The 20,882-nt window shown below is 33.8% G+C and overlaps 1 protein-coding gene across 1 annotated transcript in view; it reads left to right on the top strand.

Annotated features, from left to right (window-relative positions):
* The window catches only part of LOC144439676 (ATP-binding cassette sub-family G member 4-like), an 80,944-nt gene extending 60,442 nt beyond the window's left edge, over nt 1-20,502 (top strand). The window contains exons 2-13 of the mRNA XM_078128910.1: nt 6,305-6,422; nt 7,179-7,368; nt 7,944-8,089; nt 8,722-8,845; nt 9,582-9,696; nt 10,959-11,203; nt 12,339-12,437; nt 16,885-16,986; nt 17,525-17,693; nt 18,351-18,451; nt 19,037-19,195; nt 20,155-20,502. Of these exons, the coding sequence (XP_077985036.1) occupies nt 6,305-6,422; nt 7,179-7,368; nt 7,944-8,089; nt 8,722-8,845; nt 9,582-9,696; nt 10,959-11,203; nt 12,339-12,437; nt 16,885-16,986; nt 17,525-17,693; nt 18,351-18,451; nt 19,037-19,195; nt 20,155-20,502 (1,916 nt within the window). The remainder of the gene's footprint in view (nt 1-6,304; nt 6,423-7,178; nt 7,369-7,943; nt 8,090-8,721; nt 8,846-9,581; nt 9,697-10,958; nt 11,204-12,338; nt 12,438-16,884; nt 16,987-17,524; nt 17,694-18,350; nt 18,452-19,036; nt 19,196-20,154) is intronic.
* The last annotated feature ends 380 nt before the right edge of the window (nt 20,503-20,882 follow it).

The following is a 20,882-nucleotide window of genomic DNA, read 5'->3' on the forward strand; positions in this document are numbered from 1 at the left end:
TGCTGTCAAGAGCATTTAAAACGATTTGTATGTGATGTTTTCAGTTGTAACATCAATTCTCCAATGTCAGTGCAGGTTTTAAATTTAATTAACTTATTTTGTGCATTAAAGTGGCCGTAATGGATGAGGATTGGGTATTTTATTTGGGATTATTAATTTCTAAGCAATTTTATCATGGCTTCTTACTTGGAAAATCAATATGAAACAATATATACCAATTCCTTGTTTGTAACTCAATAAACTGCAAAAGATTAAATAAATGTATAAAATGTTTGTTATTGTATGTGCAATACAATAATAAACTCTGTATACATGTTTTAGCTTTTTGCAATGTTATGAGTTACAAACACACATTTAGTCAATGTTGTTTCACGTTGATTTTTCAAGTAGGAAGCCATGATAAAATTGTTTTACAAATTAAAAAATCTAAAATCAATAGCCAATCCTCACCTCCACTCTAAAGGGGCAGTTCAAGCTGAGTTTATATTTTTTCTGCATATTAAAAGGTACTCATAGTAATCTATTTACTGATGTACATTTAACCATCACTAGCAATAGGGAACTTGCAGTCCAAACTGAGCATGCTCAGACGCAAAGGACTGTGGGATTATCTGTCATTATCGTAATACCTAATCAGGAGCTACTGATAAAATAAACCTCCCACAGTGGTGAGGGCAACTATGAATTGATCATTTGTGGTTACAAACATTATTGTTTACAATACTATTTGATTAGCATTTATTATCACATTTCCCATGATGCAACATTCAACATGGCGGGTTTGCAAGTTCCCTATTGACTGAACCATACTAGGCTGTATAACTGGGGACCTGGTAGGATGTAGGTTGCAATGTGAAGGCTTTAATCCTATGCGCTTAAATGGCTGCAATGGATTGTTTGCTCCCCGGGGAGTTGAGGAAGACTAAAGGGCCGTTCTGCTGTTCTGATCCGAGCCAGGGGTAATAATTGTAAAGCGCTTTGAGCACGGAGTGGGAAAGCGCTATATAAGAAACCAACATTATTACATTATTATTATTATATATTTTATACAGGTACATTTCTGATTTTAGGCCATATTTAGGCCTCAGACATCATACACGTATCTGGATTAACGATAGTCTTATCAGTGCGTATGCTTACATGGTCTTCAAAATTATATGTCACTTGCTAGGTCTTCCCAGTGTCTGTCTAAATGCCGCTCAAAAGTATAAACATTATAATCCGATGGCGTAATTTATTATACATACCAAAAAATGTACAGGAACCCCCTACTATGCAGTCAACAGTTCTAACAATGGCAGAAGACAAATTGTAATATCAAAGAAGGCATGCGTGGACATAAATGTTATTATAGTAGAAATAGTTTCATGAGTTTTATCAAAGATTTTCGTAAGTATTTTCACGTAAACTCAACTGCTTGTACCACTCTAAGTTATCAAAGGAATCTTAAAATGATTCATACATCATGTTTTTTTAGTTGTTTAGTTGTAACATCAATGTTTGATATTTTGGGGTTTTTATTTCAAATTTATTCTGAGGATATCATGAGGCAACTTAAATAAATCAGTTTTAATCATAAAAGGGTTATTACAAAATGATATTTGTAGATACCAATTCTAAAATAGAAAGTTTCAAGAGATGGTTGGTTTTTTTAAGTTTCATATTTTGAATTTATTCTTAGGGATAATGTACGTGTGTGATAAATACTGAATTGAGTTACATCTTGTTATTATTAATTTGTACAACGTGATATTTTTAGTTATAATACCAAAGCTCAACTATAAAACCCTACCTGTAGACTTGAAAGACTAATGCTACTACACTATTTCTGCTATATCCTAATTAACTGTCTTTATTTTTCTTTTTCTTTTTTGCTCGTCCATCTTGTCAACAAACAGTACTTACAGATCTGCTGGTATTAAGCCACAACCTGCCATGCATAATGTGAAAAAATTAACATAAATTAGAATAGAATATACACATTAATTATGTATATATATACAGTGCTGATTTTGAACTTAAATGGATCATTGAAATCACCAAATCAGGAGGTTGAATCTTACATTGTTGCAAAATAGTATCATTTTACTGGAACATCCGCCGACAACAGTATTTATTAGAATCTTTGTTAATACCTAATAAGGCAAATTTGTTTGTACGAGGTGACTGATTCAGGGACATTGGTAGGATATAAATGTACCTACATGTATTTTAAAAGTGTCATGTCATCACATGGACATAACTGAAATTGTTCGATAAGATTAACGGATCACGCAACAGGATGCTGACTGTGTGAAGTATTGTAACATGTCTATAGCTATCATGGTGTCATTATAACACAACTTTTCAACTTTTCAATCTATACCAATTACATGTACCAAATGATACCTTAGATCCCCCCACCCCCACACCCACCACAGGAACAAACTTTCGTACATTTCTCTCTATCACTACATTCAGATATTCAAAAACTGTGGAATGTCACATCTGAATTAGTTAGTTACACTGTTTCAAATTCTGATGAGGATAGCTCTATAGATAGGGAGATAACAGGACAGGAAGTCAATAGTGTGAATGTACGGATGTCTAGCCATCATGAGGCAGTTACAGTATGACGATTTATACATACATGATTAGTCTAGTAACTGTATGTGTGTATATTCTTTTCATTTTCTACAATCTCTCTCTCACTCCTTGTACATCTAGTCAAACAGACAAATTTTACCAAAAATCTAGCTAAATCCCCTGCTGATGAAAGGATGAAGAGTACATGTAGTCCATCACACACTGACAGGCGGTTGTAATTGGTTACTTCGTTCACTTTATATCTCAACCTCCAGTTTGACAGTACGTCATGTGAAGACGCGATAACGTTATTTATGTTTATATCATCACTCCAACACCATTAAACTACTGGTCAGAATTAAGAACAGAATACTGTGCTAGAGATATCCATTTGACTATATAGTGGAGATAAGATCGAGATGATTGTAACGTGTATAGGTACTGGACTATTGTATATACAGACAACACTACAAGGAAATAGGCTAATGTATATAAGTAAAAGAATTTTCTTTATTAAATATTTTACATGAGTTTAGGTATATATTTTTAATCAATTATTTATTTTGCCCAAGGTGGAAAAGAAAACCAATCAACATATCAAGTGAGGAAAATGAAATAATCAAGTAAACACCTCAGCAATGAGAAAAATATATATATAAAAAATAACTTTAAACTTCTGGCTGGGCTACTATATACAAATGTAGACATAAGTAGGACAAACTGATGAAATGTTTTATTTTTTCTCATATTCCTTGATAAAAATTATCAAAACCTTGCAACACCCACCTCGAAAAACGATTATATAAATTAGGTGTGAACAATGCTAAAATGTTGTATGGTTCCACTGATTAACTTGAGAAGCTGCGATTTAATAGAAGTCTGGCTTTTGAAAGACTAAATTTTCAGATAAGCAAGATTTGTGAATAATGATGCTTAGAAATGAATTGGGAGATGGTTTCCATGGTAACGCTTTATTAAGAGATATGATATACTGTAAGGAGAGATATGTGAGGAGTTCAGTCTGCAGGTGTTGATAATGATGGATTGCCATGTCAGAAGGCTATATAGACTCAAATCTTGTGGTTGTGTACACTGAATGATATGTGTGCATCAATAACCCAGGGTATAATAGATATTGAAGCAGACTGAACCAGCAGGGTTTATTTTTAGTTAATACAAAATGTAGCAAAAGAAAAAAATTGTGATATGGGCATTCTTCTACTCTCTCTCGGTATCAACGGGTGTGTGCATAAAAGATAAATATTGAAAATAACAGACAATTTTGTTATCTTATCATATTTTACAAAAATTGTTTTTCAATCTGAAGAAATTTGACTATACTAAGCCCGTAGTCTTTTGTAATGTATCAACGGGTGTGTGTATAAAAGATAAATATTGAAAATAACAAACAATTTTGTTATCTTATCATATTTTACAAAAATTGTTTTTCAATCTGAAGAAATTTGACTATACTAGGCGCGTAGCGTTGTGTAATGTAAAAAATGTCAGTCTGCCACAAAAAAAAATCAACTCAGCTTATTTTCAAATATAAGCTATCAAATATGTAGCAAAAAGCAAAAAAGTTGCTAGGAGCATTTTTTCGATGTGTGTATCATGTTGTGCGAGATAAAAATTGAAAATTATAGACTAAAAAAAAGGTTTTTATCATCTCAAATTTCTTATTACATAATTAAAATTTTGATTAAAACAAGATTTTAGTATGCAGAAGAGCTTCCCATTAAAAAATCAAAGTCAACTTCTAAATTGTATAAACTTCTATATTTTTTCTGCAAGAAAATGTTAAATTATTTATAAAACTTAGGTTCTCAAATACTAATTTTTGCATGTTATTTAACTTAGTGTTAATTAGAGATGATATATTTGTTAATCATTACATATTTTCAGCAAAAGTAAGCAAAAATTTGTCGTCTGCAAAAATTTCTAAGTTTACAGTATAAATTCCTGCTATGTTGAAAAGGTCAACTGCACAGTTTATATAAACAAGAATTATGTCTCATTAAAATTCAATAAATGTCATGGCCATGGTGATGAAGATGACCCTAACACTGTTGTCATGGTTACATTAATTTTTCCTTGTTTGCATCACTTGGCCGTATTTTATTTTTATCCCTATGAAGGAAGCCTAAAAAAATGATAGATTACCCATAATTCTTTGCTGCATAGTTTGTTCACCTTCAAAAACATCGCCTCAGCTATATGTATGAACAAAACAAATAAAATGTAAAAAATCTTGAATTTTATGAATTTTTTGTTATTTCAGAGTCAATTTTTTGTTTCATATGTCCCTCTGCGAAGAAATTTCTGATCTATTTTTTAAAAAATTGTCCTCAAGTATTGCATTCCTATCAATTGTTCATCTCCATCAGTGAAAGTTTGTTGACCCTGGAAACAGCCGCTTCACTACCTAAACATGCAAATGCCCAAAGATCATCAGAAAATTAAAAAGTGTGGAAATATCTATAAAAAAAATACTTTCAAGTATTTTCCTTGGTTTTCATTTTAAAAAATTTGAGTTTTTTCCAAAGTTATTATTAACGACCGTACTGCTGTATCATGTACAAACCCAGGAAATTCACCAGCATGGTGTGAAAGTTTGTTGACCCACAACTTGGGATGTACCATTTCTCTATGGGTGTGTTTTTGGATGATCAAGCTGTTGAGGGACACTCTTTCAGAGGGACATTACTTATTAATATAGAATACAGGTTTAAGACTAGTTGGTCCAAGCTTCAATTTCAGAAATTATAATTAATGAAATTATAATGTGTACTTATCTATAATTCACCTCTTTTTTTTCAAGCAAAACTATAAAATGGCAAATGATTCTAAATATTAGTAATTTCAATTTTTTTACCTTTTAAATCACATTTTGTTTGAGTTACAAAGCATCTAAAATAGAATAATTTTCGAAAAAATGAAAATTTTGGAGTTACAGATCAAAAGAAAAACCTGACCATGCACACGTCATAAAATTGTCAAACATGGTCACAAGAGGGCGCCATAACATGATATTTTATAAGTGCCTCCTACAGGCGTAGTGCATTGGTGTATTAGTTTACAATTTATCCGTTGTTTTATTTAGCTTGGCTCACCTTGCATAAACAGGGTCTTTTAATAAATAATTTACATCTTTTTTTTTAAATATGTGTAATTCTAAACCTATGTAGGGATCTATTTTTACATGTAATCTAGAATCGTTTTCAGAGATGCAGTATTTGTGTCACTAGTAGTATTCAACGGAAACAGATTCAAAACATGACACAGAAAAATAAAATCATCTGAACAAAGGAAGTCAAAATTTTACTAAACATAAAACGATGAAATTAAATGAATCAAAATTTGAGAATAATCACTGATTTATTAATTTTAAAACAAGATTAAACTTACATGTGTATTAATTTCTATATAGATTTCATATCTGCTGTTCGTCTCCCTAACCCCCTACCCACCTCCTCTCAATCCATACCTGCTCCATGGTTTACTGTATAACATAATCACATCGAAACTATCAAGTCTTCAAATACCCCACCCAATCCCGCTGCTCCCACCCCACCCACACCCCCCCCCACACTTCAACGTTTGATATTTGGATTCCATCTCCAATGTGGTGTAACGAATAATAATTGTAGCGTTTATGATGATTTCATTTTATTTTCTGCAGTTTAAAAAATAATAATTACATTTAATATAGATATTGTTTTTTTTTTATTATTTACAGTTACCAAGGTGATTTTGAATTCACTGGAAGGGAAATATTCACCTGGTGAACTGACAGCAATCATGGGACCATCAGGAGCTGGCAAGTCATCATTAATGAATGTACTCGCTGGATACAAGTAAGTTGTTGTCATGGTTACATAGTTACCATAGATACAGATACAGAGAATAGAACATCAGATATGTCGGAAATTTAGTCACTGTAAATGAATGTCTTTGCTGGATACAAGTAATTAAGTTGTTGTCATGGTTACATAGTTACCATAGATACAGATACACAGAATAGAATATCAGATATGTTGGAAATTTAGTCACTGTTAATGAATGTGTTTGCGCCATGGATACAAGTAAGTTTTTGTCACCATAGTTACCATAGTCATGAGTAGAGGATTGGACATTATCAGTGAATGTATTCACTGGATACAAATGAGTTGTTGTCATGGTTACATAGTTACCATAGTTACGAGTAGAAGATTTGACGTAACCATTTTATAACACGTAGAATGAGATCATCCTGTATCTTGAAAACCCTCTACTGATAATCTTTATTTGCATATATCAAACCAATAGGCCATTGCAGACTGCAAAAATACAGCGCCCTCGCTCAAATTGGGGGTATCATCACCTCATAGTACTGTTTCTTAAGACCTTTGTTCCTTGTATTCTGTAGAAGTGTAAATCAGGGATGTTTCCCATATTGTTCAGACATCAAGGAAAGCAGCAGTGTGCTATGATTAACCAAGTAACCTATACCATGTATACCCCCAAGGTACACACAGACAGGAAGTAGAGCGCCACCGTGGCAAATTCCGGAAAGGCCTATTCGTAGAATCTGAAAATGTTTGAGTTTGTTTTGTGATCCCATTTATCTATAGAACAAGAAATATGAAAGGACAGATTTTAGTGAATGGAAAGGAACGCGATTTGTCAACATTCCGTAAAATGTCCTGTTACATTATGCAGGATAATCATTTATTGCCTCACTTATCCGTCATGGAAACCATGATGGTCTCTGCAAACCTGAAACTACCACAGAAGATGAAAGACTGTGAGAAGAAACTAGTGGTAAGTTAAGTATCTCTTGAGACAGTCAATTCTTACTAAAGTGTAATGACAGGCATTCATACACCAATGTTTCTTATTTCAGTAATGGGTGAATTATTCTTAGACCAGTATTCTTATTTCAGTAATGAGTTAAGTATTCATAGACTCATGTTCTTATTTCAAAATGAGTGTCAAGTATTCATAGACCTAATTTTTCAGTAATGAGTGAAGTATTAGCAGACCTGGGTATTCTCATTTCAGTAACGAATTAAAATATTCACAGACCACTATTCATGTAGTCTTGATGATCAAATGGTTACAGTGGCTGTCTTGTGATCTGCAAGTTCTTCCAAGAATAATTGTTTTTTTTCTGTAATCAATAACAGATTAATATTCACATTCTAATAATTTGATTGAATATTCTTTGACTTAATTTAATTCATATATTTTGTTAATTTATTTGTTATGTATGTTTTTTTTCCTGGTGAAATCAATAAATAAAAAAAAAAATAAAAAATAATGAGTGGTGTATTTTTAGACCAAGATTCAGTTTCATATTTTCTCACAGAGCGATCCATTTTCCTCTTTCTCTGTAGGTAAATGAAATTCTTACGCTACTTGGTTTAATGGAGAGTGCTAAGACAAGGACAATAAACCTATCAGGAGGACAAAGAAAACGACTCTCAATAGCTCTAGAACTGGTCAATAATCCACCAATCATGTTCTTTGATGAACCCACAAGGTAATCACATGATCATCATGTGACAATAATCTTGACTTTTCATTGGCTCTAACTTTATGTAAAGTGATTGAATATCAATAGCTCTAGATTCCCTCAATAATCAACCAATAATAATCTTTGATCAACTCACAAGGTAATCACATGATCATCTTGTGATAATAATCTTCATATTTCATTGGACTTTGGTCTATCAAAGATTTTTTAAACACAAATTCCTATAAAAATTAGCTGGCAAGATGGCGGAGTAGTCGGCCCTTTCAGGACTAGAAACTTTCCCGCCAAAATTTTTGAACAAAAATTCTTGTTTCTCTGTAGTTTTTGGAAAAAGATCAACTTTATTTTAGACCAGAATTCAAGAAATATTACTTCCCAATGAAGTAATATTCTTAAATTTTAGAAAATGTTCTTACAATCAAGTTTCTATTTATTCCAATGTCGTCTCTAGGAATGAAAGGGTTAATATTTCTGCCTACCGACCCTTAATTACCACATCACTGACTGTTACTCCATTGCTTTATATTTCATATCTTTTTGTTTAATCCTATCTATTTTCTGTTCTCACCTAACTTGTTTTTATTTCCTGTTCTGTTCTGTCGTATCGTTGAATGTTATTTTTAATGCTATCGTTACAGTGGATTGGATAGTTCATCTTGTCTGCAGTGTGTGTCACTAATGAAGTCGTTAGCCAGAGATGGACGGACCATAATATGTTCTATCCATCAACCTAGTGCTAAAATCTTTGAAATCTTTGACAAGGTAAGAATAGCATGAATTAACAAAATGAGATCATATGTGATATAATTATGATAAATTATGATATGATATAATGTAATGTGATGTGATATGATATGATATGATATATATGTGATATGATAATAAATAATGATATGATATAATGTATTAATTGTTATGATGATATATGATATACAATATGATATGATGTGGTATGATATATGATATGATATAATATGATATATGATATATGATATGAAACGATATAATAAGATATGATGTATGATATGATATGATATATGATGACATAATATAATATATGATATATATGATATGATGTGATATGATATGACATGATATGATGTGATATGATATATACATGGCGCATATAATGTGATTAGGTGGTTAATATGATTTTATATGACGTGATGTAATCTATATTTATTGCAATTGTGACTTTATTAGCTTAATGAAAGCAGTGGATGAGTTTGAATGCAGACTGCAGTGGTATGACACAAATGAACTTAACATTTTTGCCACTGACATAGCAAACTAAATGTATGTCAAAAAGAACATAAAGTAAATTAGATATTTCCTCTCTCTCTCTCTCTCTCTCTCTCTCTCTCTCTCTCTGTCTCTCTCTCTCTCTGTCTCTCTCTCTCTCTCTCTGCGTCTCTCTCTCTCTCTCTCTCTCTCTCTCTCTCTCTCTCTCTCTCTCTCTCTCTCTCTCTCTCTCTCTTTCTTTCTTTTCTGTTTTTAGTTGTATGTCTTGGGAGATGGTCAGTGTCTATATCAGGGTTCTATTAGAGGGCTGGTTCCCTATCTCAAAAATATGGGTCTAATCTGCCCACCATACCATAACCCAGCTGATTTCGGTAAGTAATTAAATCAACCTGGGATCGTAAACGTTGTAATTTTGTACAACTGGAAATATGATACGCATCAAATCTGGGTATTGGAACTGGAACAGAAGACCCTTTCAGTAATGTTGAACAGAACCACGATTTAGGAGTCTGGCACTATAGAAAGTCATTTTGATTGATTGATTGATTGATTGATTGATTGATTGATTGATTGATTGATTGGTTGGTTGGTTGGTTGGTTGGTTGGTTGGTTGGTTGGTTGGTTGGTTGGTTGGTTGGTTGGTTGGTTGGTTGATTGATTGATTGATTGATTGATTGATTGATTGATTGATTGATTTTTATTGCTTGATTGATTGATGGATGGATGGATGGCTGGATGCATGGACGGACGGATGGACGGACAGACGGATGGATGGATGGATTGATTGAAGAGAGCTATGGTTTAGGAGTCTGGCACTGCAGAAAATCCTTCTGATTGATTGATTGATTGATTGATTGATTGATTGATTGATTGATTGATTGATTGATTGATTGAATTTGGTAAAGGAACATTCACAAGCTTATTATATCCTCACAACAATCAGTTATATTCTATTCCTGGAATTCATCAAAATTCCTGATCACACTAATCACATCAAGACCTCTATTTGATATTTAAGAGATTCAAAGTATGACACTCTTTATAAGATAACAATGATAAACATAAAACTATTTATTTATTTATTTTATTTATTTATTTAATGGAAGACCAATGGGAGCAAGACCTATATGTACATTGCTCCTAAAAATGAAAAACTAGAGAAAAATACAAAAATACGCGAACATGTTAAACAAACAAAACTTTTTTTTTAAAATGCCATATGCACACTGTTTATAAGGTAACATTGATAAACATACAACAAGGATGGATGGATGGATGGATGGATTGAACTATGGTTTAGGGGTCTGACACTGCAGAAAATCCTATTGATGGATTGATTGATTGATTGACTCATTGATTGATTGATTGATTGATTGATTAGTTCCTACGAACTATTTCCATGGCCCTCACCAGAAATGTTTTATCCGTTGCTTTCAGAGTTTGTGTATATATTTTTCTCTTCTGGTGGAATAAATTTCAATTCAATTCAATTCAATTGATTGATTGATTGATTGATTGGTTGGTTGGTTGGTTGGTTGCTTTATTGATTGATTGATTGATTGGCTGATTTTTGGTACAGGTACAAATGGACAACTCATAATGATAGATCATTTTGAAATGACACTTTTTATAGTGATAGAAGTGGCATGCGGTGAGCACGGACACCAGTTTGAAAATCTAGTCCAAGCTGTAAAAGATGGAAGATGCAGACAATTTGAAAAACAGTTGTATGGTTTGAAATCACCATCGTCCAGCGTACCGTCATCAACGGCCCAATCACCTACCACCCCTACATCACCAAACGGTCACTTGATGCACAGTTTATCAGGCAGTGGGGAAGGATTGAGAGAAACAGATGAACCTTCACCTTCAGTTGAGGTAGGTCAAAGATCACAGCATAGGTCAAAGTTCACAGTATAGGTCAAAGTTCATAGCATAGGTCAAAGTTCACAGTATAGGTTAAAGTTCACAGCATAGGTCAAAGTTCACAGTATAGGTTAAAGTTCATAGCATAGGTCAAAAACTCATAGCATCAAATTGAAGGTATTTGCAATACCAGATGCACTCCCAAAAATCTCAGGATCCCTCAACCAAGATATTGAATATGCAAATATGCATATTATCTAGGATATTGGGGGGGGGGGGGGGGGGATATACACTTTAAAGGCCCATGTCAGAGTAGGATTAACAACTTAAAAGTTGAAAAACAGTTCTCCGGCTGTACAATAATTAAGAATGGTCTTATGCAATCAGGTTCCACTGATAAAATTAATGTAAGAAACTGACATTTGAATCCCTGGCCTCCGACATGTATCTGATCATCTTTCAGGGGATAATATATTCTGTAACTTCAAAATGTATGATCATGTGTAACAGTTCAATGCACCATTACCTTATATAAAAATGAAGTGTACATTCAAAATTCAGAAAATGCAAATTTTTGCACATATGATTATAAAAAATGCCACCCTGCAGTTTAGTGAGATTTCATTTTAGTGCCGACGTCTCTTGTTTATTGACTTGTGCTGTTTGCAGTGACATGCCTTTGATATCCTTCATCTTTCCAAATTGCCTTTAGTTTCTTGCAGCTGGAATATGTAACCAATTCATATTTTGTTTGTCAGTGTTCTGCTGTATGTGAAATGGTTTATTTTTTTTATGTTTCCAATTTACTTGTCTGTAATTTTTTGAATCCTTCTGTTCTGTTTGCACACCCACCCTCTGTCTTCGTTATCGTCATGGTCACAATCCCATCTAGTGGTGTCCTCTTGTCATAATAACAATCCCATCTAGTGGTGTCCTCTGTTGTCATAGTAACAATCCCATCTAGTGGTGTCCTCTGTTGTCATAGTAACAATCCCGTCTATTGGTGTCCTCTGTTGTCATAGTAACAATCCAGTCTAGTGGTGTCCTATGTTGTCATAGTAACAATTAACAAACTGTGAGCATCATAAAAAAAACATAGTCCTGTCCAATTACCTTTCCCTTTGTTTGTTTGTGACTTCTTCAAAAGATCAAGAACTGTAAAGCGGTTCAAGTGACACTAACACTGGATAGTCGTACTGGCCATGCCAATGGCGCAATGGTGTCCTGCCCCGACAGCGTCTATAAGGTAATCAACATTAGGTTGAACGCATCCTATTATTAATTTGCAAGGTTGCCGCTTTTTTTTTTGCAAAGTTAGTTTCTGAAATGCTGTTCAGGTGCATGTAATATTTTTTTTCCATTTTATTTGTAACATTGCTTCTGCATGTGAATCATCTTTTATACAACACAAAAGTGATAACAAAGTCACTTCCATTTCTATCTCTGTCTAAACCAACAATTTACACTGACAGACATTAATTTGATTCAGGATTCATAATTATTCATATTTTCATTAAACCAATTACTGACCAGAAACGTATGATATGTCTTCCATTTGTCTAAATCAATATTACTGCCCAAATATGGGCATTTATGCATTAGGTTTGGATGGTGATCTTTCTGACATGAGGGGAAAACATGATTGCATACTTGTATGCAAATGAGTAAGAGCAATTCATGCATATGAAATCATGTGAATGTGGTTAATATACATTGCTCTTTCGGATAAACTAATGTAATAATAACAGAACCATATTAACATTAAGGTGCTCAGAGGATATTTGCACTAATGTGCTTGCAGTTTCTTCAACTGCACTTTCATGTGTTTCATTTACGAAAGTGTGACCACAGAGAATACTACATGTGTTCAAACACTCATATGAATACCCAAAGTAAAACTGCCGACATCAGAACGTGGATGAACGGTATTTATTTTGGATTTGTAATTTATAACACAACCTTATTCCTATATTGTGCTACTTGGAAATACAGTGTAACAGAACATACATCAAGTCTACCGGTATGTTTGATAAACAAGATATTACATCAAGTCTATGTCAATGTTTTGCAATTTATTGAGTTGCAAACAACAACTTGATGTATGTTCTATCACATTGTATTTCTGAATAGAAAGGTATAGTAGAGTTGTTTTATTCATTTAAGTTCCAAGATAAATAACCAATTTTCATCAATATTGCCACTTTGATGCCATATACATGACAACAATTAATGTGTGTACAAACTTCAAGATTTAAACATTTTTTTCCAAACTTGTAGTTAATTGTATGTGTATAAACAAATACCAGTGCCCAGCTCTGGTAAGGGTGTGTAGCCCCTGGGGGCAGTACCTGTGATCAGCTCTGGTAAGGGTGTACAACCAGTGCTGCCATTTTCCAGAGGCCCCATTTTGACCAACACCCAGTAACCCAGATTTCACACCATAAGATCAATGGACCACTTATTAGACCAAGAAAATTTGAAAATATAATGCAGAATGGACCACATATTAGACTCTTCAGCTTGGAAAAAAAAACATATAAAACAAAGAGCTAGAAAATGCACCCCAAAGGGCGGCACATATATGTATTGTCAAATACAATAATAATATAATATGAATTTATAATGCCCCTTTCCTCCTGAGAGCTCAAGGCACTCACAATTATTACTCCTGGAATGGATCAATGGCAGTACAACGGCCGTTTCTACTTCCTCAACTCCCTGGGGAGCATATAATCCATTGCAGCCTTTATATGTGCATAGGATTAAAGAATCACCCCTCCACTAGAAAGAGGATTAGTAATGTAACACAATTGAACTGAAAATGCTCTCAGTACGGATAATGTAACATTTACAGACGTCATCAGGATAGATTTTCAAGCTATAAATAACATGTAGCTGTCAGTCGGTGAAACATTTATGGTACACATGTAAATAATTTATCATATCTTGTAATGTTACATCATACAGTTATACTCCTTTAAACATCGAACACTTTGGGAGACAGAGTGTCGATTTAGACTGAGGGCATATACAGGACTGTCTTTAATTGCCACTGATATACAGCAAATTAAATATTGAAAAAGTTGCAAAACAGGAAAATGAGAATCCTTTAGATGCTGCAGGACAGGAAAATGTGCATATTTTACTGAGATGTTGTTTATGTATCTTAAATGAAAATATTCATGATTATTATTCGATATCACATCAATTTGTAACATGGTCATAAATAGTACCATCTATCATAGAGTGAACAAAACTGACAGTTTGCAGTTGAAAGTTATCACCTAGCTCATCAAATTATGTTGTGTGTATTGGTTACAATTGTAGTATTCACTGACTCGTTCGTTTTTTGAGCTGTGTTTGACAGGGAAATCAGATAAATTTTGCATAGTCATTCTGGTTAGTACCACAATTTGGTTTGACACAATTGAAAATAAACTTGAAATACTATCTAGTTTTGACGTACCTGTCACAAAATATAATGATACATTTATGGTTAAGATATTCCCACTTTTCAGAAATATTTTATAATTCTGTGTATCATATTATTAATTTTCTCAAGATATACAAATTCTTGTAGTATACCTTTCTTACTAGTATTACGTATATACCAGATATTACTTGCACCAATGCCTTACCGAAAACATTATTGTATACCAGCATGCAAATTAAATGCAAATGAGGATGTGATCATTCGTTGTACACAAACGTGTAATTGGCAATAATACCTATGAGGAAATCTGTCCAACAATGGATGTATAGTAGTTGAAAGTTAGACAGTTCTCTAAGTACACAAACACTTCTCACCCAAGAAGTCCAGTGAGAGCCATCCCTCATGGGATCAATGTTAATTAGTCAACTTCTTGTTCTATGTTGACCCTCTAGCAAGAGGTAAAATGCTATTGCAGGTATTGAGAATTCATTGTCACATTCTAATTGTTTCAAAAAATCCTATAATCTCATATATATATATGAAGATTATTTTATCACAAGCAGAAAATGTTACCTTATGTCCAAATATCTTGTCTAGACTCGGTCGACTTCTTCAGTGAACTGATTGATTTCACCAGGTGTTAATAAAATCGTCACATATTGTATATTGATGTTTATTATATATATTGACAAGTAGTTCAAAATTGACAACCTGACCTTTCTCAACTCTAAAGCAGTTTTCAATAGTAAACCATATGTGATGCCATTAACACCAGTCGAACACATTCAGTCCACTGAAGAAGTCAAATGAGTCTAGATGAAATATTAGAACAAGGTGACATTTCCTGCTTGCGATATAATACTGTAAATCTGGAAATGTTTGTCAAAGACTTATTTCTGCTAATTTCGTTGAAAAACAAAATCGCAAAAATAAGTAGTGACTAAAATGCCTTCTTGCACATGAACACTATGTACCATTCTGGTAATTAGAGTAAATTGGTCTTTGAAAACTTGCTGAAGACTGTAAAAATCACAAAATTTTGTAAAAGTGAAAGTATCTAGATTTACAGTAATACAAGGTAACATTTCCTGCTTGTACCTTTATTTATACCATGTAACCAAGGCGATGAATCTCTTTAGGTCTAATCTTGCACACTTTTCTCTCTTTAATAACAACACTATAATTTGCATAATTTATTGTTAATCAGTTGTAAATTAAATTAAACTTCATAATGTAATACCGTCAAATTTAATATTTTCAATGGATTTCATTTTCACAAAAATGAGAAATTGGCTGTGTTTCCTGGAACTAATTTTCTCTTATTTAGGAAGGTATGCTTAGTAACTGCAGTATAAAAAGTGAAAATAAATTCTGATGTTTCAAAGTATTTGATTTATTTACATACATGCCACGTTTTAATCGATCATGATGTCTTTCACTCACCCTTTTTGAAACTTGAAACTTGAACTATGGGATTTCTTTATTTTCAAATGAAAAAAATGATGTTATTGTGACAATAACAATGTACTTGAAAGTTGTAATTATTTGCATGAATTACCTTGTCACTTGCAGGTGCTATTTGTTCAAAAAGTCTTGTGACTTGAGGGGCTCTTCATTCAAAAAGTCCTCACTTGAGGGTGCTATTTGTTCAAAAAGCCTTGTCACTTAAGGGTGATATTTGTTCAATAAGTCTTATCACTTGAGGGGGCTCTTCATTCAAAAAGTCCTCGCTTGAGGGTGCTATTTGTTCAAAAAGTCTTGTCACTTGAGGGTGCTATTTGTTCCAAAAGTCTTGTCACTGGAGGGTGCTATTTGTCCAAACATCATGTCACTTGAGGGTTCTATTTATTCCAAAGATTGGTCACTTAAGGGTGCTATTTATTTTTAAAAGATATATCATTTATAAGTGTCTTGTCTTGTCACTTGATGGTACTATTTATTCAAAAAAGTTGTCATTTGTAGGTGCTTTTTATCAACAGTTCTTGTCACCCTAAGGTGCTATTTCTACAAAGTCTTCCCACTTGAGAGTGCGAAGAGAAAGATCTTGTCTGTCGGGAGCACAATGTCTTGTATATGCTGAAGGATCCTGCTTCTTGTCACTTGATGGACTTATTCCGTTAGGGAGAATTTCTCAGCAAAGTGTATCAAAGTGACACCCATACTTACATAACGACTTGCATTGTTAATTTTTAGTTACAATTTGGTGTTCATTCAATTTCCGTATGACCTTCATAATCATGTTGTATTTCCTTATTTTCAGGATGTAGAGTTGATGAACATGAAGCATACATTTGCAACTAACACACTTGTACAGTTTTGTATTCTCTTCAAAAGAACATTCTTCATGATCATCAGGGACCAGGTAAGATAAAACTCACAGTTTTATATCATGGACACAATATTCTGAAATTGAAATATTCCATATTTGGTCAGGAAAACCTTATTTGGTTAATATTATGGCCATATTTGGTTATTGTAAGAATCCATATTTGGTTATTGTAAGATTCCATATTTGGTTGCTGTAGGATTCCATATTTGGTTATTGTTAATGCCTTATTTGGTTATTGTAAGAAACCATATTTGGTTATCGTAAGATTCCACATTTGTTCATTGTTAATGCCTTATTGGTTATTGTAAGATTCCATATTTGGTTACTGCAAGATTCCATATTTGGTTATTGTAAGATTCCATATTTGGTAATTGTTAATGCCTTTTTCGGTTAAGTGCAAGACACCATATTTGGTTAATGAAAGATTCCATATTTGGTTATCTCGGTGACAACTATCACAACAGTAAATGAATACATCCTAAAGTAGAGATTACAGGTGAACAATATCCTGATATATGCTGATTATCATTTTTAGATTGATGTTTCATTGGTTTTCTTTTCCTATTTCCAGGTGTTAACTCAGCTGCGATTACTTTCACATATTACTATTGGGATTATGATTGGTTTATTGTATTTCGATGTTGGTAATGATGGCAGTAAAGCGTACAGTAATTGTGGATCTCATTTCTTCTCGTTACTGTTCTTGATGTTTACTGCTCTGATGCCTACAGTCCTTACATGTAAGTAATAGTAAGACAGAGTCCCCGATGATGATGATGATGATGCATGAGTGTGGCATACTCAGGGTATTTGCATGAGTGCTTGCAGTTTTCTCTGTGGTCATACTTTCACAAGTGAAGAGAAAGTGCAGCAGAAAACACTGCAAGTACGAATATATAAAGCAGTTTCCACAATGGATGTCATAATCATAAGACTGTCCAATTATTACCCCCGGGACATACCTATATTGCCACAATAGCCCTATACAACCTCCTCAACTCCCTGGGCTGCAGACAATCCATTGAGAGCACATAGGATAAAAGTATTCACATAACGTCTATCCTGCCAGGTCCCCAATCATACAGCTGGGTGGACTTAGGCACAATCACAGTTCAAATCTTGCTCAAGGACTTGTGCCATTCAGATACAAATGGCCAAGGTGATTGCGGCTCAAAACCACAACCGACACATTCCAAACTGGCAACTCTAACAATGGCTAAAACTAGTCATAGTCAAGCCCACTATAAATGGCTAACCTGGTGTCATATTAAATTATCTTTCATAAAGTATATGAATATCAAAAAAACAGTACAGGTGTCATTGATATTGTATTAAAGTCCCTAATTGTGTATCTCAAGATAATTTAATAACTTTGTTTATTTCTATCTCTGTTTCAGTTCCACTGGAAATGAATGTATTCATCAAAGAACACATGAATTACTGGTATAGCCTGAAAGCCTATTTTTTGGCTAAAACAATGGCAGATGTGCCATTTCAGGTAAGCCAATATTTCCCCTACTTTTTGGCTAAAACAATGGCAGATGTGCCATTTCAGGTAAGCCAATATTTCCCCTACTTTTTGGCTAAAACAATGGCAGATGTGCCATTTCAGGTAAGCCAACATTTCCCCTACTTTTTGGCTAAAACAATGGCAGCGGTGTCATTCCATGGAAGCCAATATTTCCAGATAGCACTCGTAATATCATACACCCTGAACAGTATTGAATCACCTGAGGGAGAACATAATTTTTGTAGCTGCATGTATACATGATAAATGAAGTCAAATTGATTTTTGGGTCCGTACCCAAAAATCAGCGCCCTCAACGGTGATCACAATTGAAACCATTACAGTCATTACAGTACTAATGGATAAGATCACCACTGATTAAGTTATACAGTGTCAGATTATTGGTATTTTAACACTTTTCAGTGAATAGATTGTGGTTATCTAATTGAAAAAACAATACTAGTTACACTCTAGCACACTAGTTTTAACGTGGAGACAGGTTCAAAATTATACAGTTATCTACAACTGTTCCCATTTCAAGAAACTGTAATGTAATTTTAGATATTTCTTTTGCAGATAATTTTCCCAGTAATCTATGCCACCCTAGTTTATTGGATGACATCACAGCCATCAGATGCTACTCGCTTTGTTTTATTTTTATGTATCATGGTGATGACTGCCCTAGTCTCTCAAGCAATGGGTCTGCTGATTGGAGCAGCTACACCATCAGAGCAGGTAATACAAAAACCCATTATGTGCGAGTGCAAGTGTGGCATACTTGGAATATTTGCATGAGTGCTTGCAGTGTTCTCTGCACCCGTAATTTCATGAGCATGGCGAGTGAAATATTGCAGCAGAAAACACTGCAAGCACTGGAACTCATGCAGTATAGGGTTCTGTTATTATTACATATATTTATCCAAAACAACAAATTTCCATGAAAATGACAGTATGCAACCATGCACATTCTTGTGGAACGAATGATTATGTCCTCATTTACATATCATTTGCATGCAGGTATGTAATAATGTTTTCACTATTGCACTGCAGTGCAAATACCACTAGAGTGTGTGCATGCACCAGTGCAAGGAACTCTGGTACATATGTGATAATGAACAGTATTTCAATATTCTCAGCTTGCATAATTTAACAGCCCTAATGAACCGAGCCCAGATGGAGCTATAGGAATGATCCTGTGTCTAAACAGTCCATACATGTGTGCATACAATGTACATGTATGTATGGGGAAGCCCAGCTGAATGTCTTGGTTGTGGACAGCCACAAATCAATTTAAACCTGGTACAAATGTCTGACACTATAATAGATATACATGTCTGTGTAATGCTTTAGTTTGTGACCTTGACCAGGATGGCTGAACAGTGGCTATATTTATTACAAAAAAATAATCATTTTTGACAATTAAATCAACAAGTGTTTCATACTTAATACACTTAATAACCTCAATTTACCATAACTAGAGTCCACATCTCATTTTGATCCAATGAACTTGTATAACAAAAATTTAATATATTGGATATAAGTTTGAAAAATTTATACTTCTAGATATTATTCAAAGCTTTACAGGAAGCTTTGTAATAAAAAGTGCATTGCTCATTTTGAGATTATTATTAGATATAAGTTTCTCAAAAGATCAAATGTAAAAATCTTTATATTAAGTTTTGTTTTCTTTCCAGGTGGCCACATTTGTAGGCCCTGTAACCAGCATACCTATCTTGCTCTTCTCTGGATTCTTTGTATCATTTGATACGATACCTAAATATTTACAATGGTTGTCGTACTGCTCCTTCGTACGATACAGCTTTGAAGGAACCCTCCTTATTATCTACGGCATGGATCGAGGTGATCTGGAGTGTAAGGAGGGCCAATTCTGCCTCTTCAGGACCGCAGACGACGTACTAAAAGAGTTAGCCATAGACGACGGAAGGCTTTATGTTGATTTCATCGTCCTCGCAGGATTCTTTTTCGCCTTGCGACTTGCCGCGTATTGCGCTCTTAGGATCAAATTGAGAGCTGAACGTTAAAGTACATCCCTTCATCCCCTGTTTTCTATATAGTTTGGTATGGTCCAATTGTTTCCTTTTATTGGCTGTTCCATAATAGATAATGATAGGGGTAGAAGGCATAAATCACATTGTTATTTTAAATGTTTCCAGATCCATATATTAATTGAGAAATATATTATAATTATTATCGTTTGTACTATGTGTTTAAAGTTACATTGTTTTTCTTATGTGTTTAAGTTGAAGATTAATTTTTATGACACAAGCAGTTGTTCTAAACTGTTTCCATAGCCTAGGGATACATGTGGCACTGTAAATCAAAGTAAGACTCCTACTGATGCCAGGGTAAATAGACATGTTGCTGTTTCCTATTTGATGGACTTGTCAAAATAACGCAACTC

This window comes from Glandiceps talaboti, chromosome 9, assembly GCF_964340395.1.
Source record: "Glandiceps talaboti chromosome 9, keGlaTala1.1, whole genome shotgun sequence".
NCBI lineage: Eukaryota > Metazoa > Hemichordata > Enteropneusta > Spengelidae > Glandiceps > Glandiceps talaboti.